This window comes from Coccinella septempunctata, chromosome 3, assembly GCF_907165205.1.
Source record: "Coccinella septempunctata chromosome 3, icCocSept1.1, whole genome shotgun sequence".
Classification (NCBI taxonomy): Eukaryota; Metazoa; Arthropoda; class Insecta; order Coleoptera; family Coccinellidae; genus Coccinella; species Coccinella septempunctata.
Genome location: NC_058191.1, coordinates 22,240,195 through 22,242,187, shown reverse-complemented (window position 1 = coordinate 22,242,187; position 1,993 = coordinate 22,240,195). Strand labels below are relative to the sequence as shown.

At 31.8% G+C, this 1,993-nt stretch overlaps 1 protein-coding gene across 1 annotated transcript; it reads right to left on the bottom strand.

Moving 5' to 3' along the window:
* LOC123309431 (39S ribosomal protein L28, mitochondrial) lies at window positions 1-1,756 on the bottom strand. Its single transcript, XM_044892554.1, has 6 exons — window positions 1,632-1,756; window positions 1,405-1,580; window positions 666-924; window positions 471-617; window positions 233-417; window positions 1-125 (listed from the first exon to the last, which is right to left on the bottom strand). Exons 1-6 carry the CDS (start codon window positions 1,641-1,643, stop codon window positions 65-67), a joined length of 840 nt encoding a protein of 279 aa, XP_044748489.1. The 5' UTR covers window positions 1,644-1,756; the 3' UTR covers window positions 1-64.
* Window positions 1,757-1,993: the final 237 nt, after the last annotated feature.

Sequence of the window (1,993 nt, the reverse complement as noted above, 5' to 3'; positions counted from 1 at the left end):
GAAATGCAATTCATTACAAAGCACACTACCTATATTTATTTCTGTTACACATTTTTAATTATTTTCATGTTTCCTGTTTCCTTCCAAATGGGTTGATTTTTTGCAGCCAAGATGATGGTGAATCACTGTGAATATCAATTAATTATATATATAAACAATATTATTGATAAGAATTTTACTCTGTTTTGAAAGGATTGTTACCTAAGTCTTAAATTTGCAAATTAGAGCTTACCTGACTTTAATTCCTTCAGGGTCATTTTCCTTCGAAATTTTTTCAGCTTTAAGCTTCTCAAAAAGTTCCATCCTATAAATATTTTTCAATGGAACTGGTTTGTTTTGTTCAGCTAGTATAGCTTCCATTTTCTTGCAAGCTTCCGGAAAGGTATAACCATACCACTCTACTTCTTCCCTGGTAAACTGAAAGAATTTTTGTTTTATTTTGATTTTTAATGATAAATATGACAACTTACAGAGGATAAATATTTCCCATATTCTTGCATGATACGCTTTTGTTTTTCAGAACCTTTTTCATAGGCAGGACATTCATTATAAAGGTCTTTCAATATCCTTCTCTTCAATCTTAATGCCAAAAGTGATTTCAGGTCACAGGCAGAAGTCTAAAAACATGCTAATTATTTTTGATCCAAGAAGTTGAAATGAACTACCTTCAGTAAGTAATGATCAAATCCATAATTGGAATTTATTAGATTTATTGCTCTATCAGTAACCACAACTGACATATATTTATCAAGTACTTCACTATAAACAACTGATCTTCTCAATGTGGGTACCCAAAAATGGGGGACTCTCCTTTTTAATTCTGACCTTTTTTGAAAGCCTTGAACAATACCTTCTCCACCCCATAATTGATTGTTATACTCTACAGGAAATATTAGTGGAATAGGATTATCCTGGACAGGCTTCCTAGAAGAGGTGTATCAATCGAAATATACAGGGTTAGAACTATTTAGAGGGGGACTGCAGGGATATCAAAAACCGTTAGAAATACAGGGTAGCTAAAATTACAAAAAAGTTGCGTTATTTAAGGATGAGTGGGTTGGTATAAACAGTTTCAGAATATCTCTGATTGTTCCTGAGATATCTTGAAAAAACTGAAAATTAAGATTATCATTTTTCTTCATTACTCATTTGTTTTTGGACATAACTACACGAAATTTGGTGTGTAATCATAATTCTATATAGCGATTATACTGGTGTACTACTTTTTTGTAATTTAAGCCATTCCTATAGTCAGTGTCTAAATAGTTCTAACCCTGTATAATAAAATTATAAATGATGAAATTCAACCAGCATTCCATTTATTGAATTTTGTGAATAATCTGTATATTTCATATTATATACTACTTCAGTGAAAAATCGTTTGAACACTCCCTTAATACTTACACTTCCCCAGTTAATTCATTCCGTTTCCATTTTTCAACTTCTGGTATATAGTGAACTGAAGCAGGCTTTTGAATAATCCATTCTTTAAAGAATTTTTTATAAGCTTCAGGAAGGAGAGCACCAGTACCTTTCTCAAAGACTGCTAGTGTATTGAGTTTTCCCAAGGATTTGAAGACCTACCAAATGAAATGTCAACAATAAATAATGGAATTCCATTTATGGCTTACTCTAGAATTCATTTGATCACAATTTTCGTAAATATCAACAAGGATTCCTCTTTGGTATCAAATTCAAATTATTGTCATATAACCTAAAAACGTGTATTTCCATAGAAATTGAAACTTGTTAGGTTAGTATATCCAAAGAGGATCCTCTATGCGTATTTCATAGCTATCATCCTTGTTTATATAACCCTATGTCTATAAACAAGGCTATCATCACAGAACACTAATATACATCTATCATCATGTGGTACTACATGATGAATTCTAGTAGGCTCATAGCCTACAAGAACTAAAACTTCTAGTAGGCTATGGCTAGGCTCAGATCAATAAATTTATTATTGATCTGAGGCTGAGGGTCGTACTAA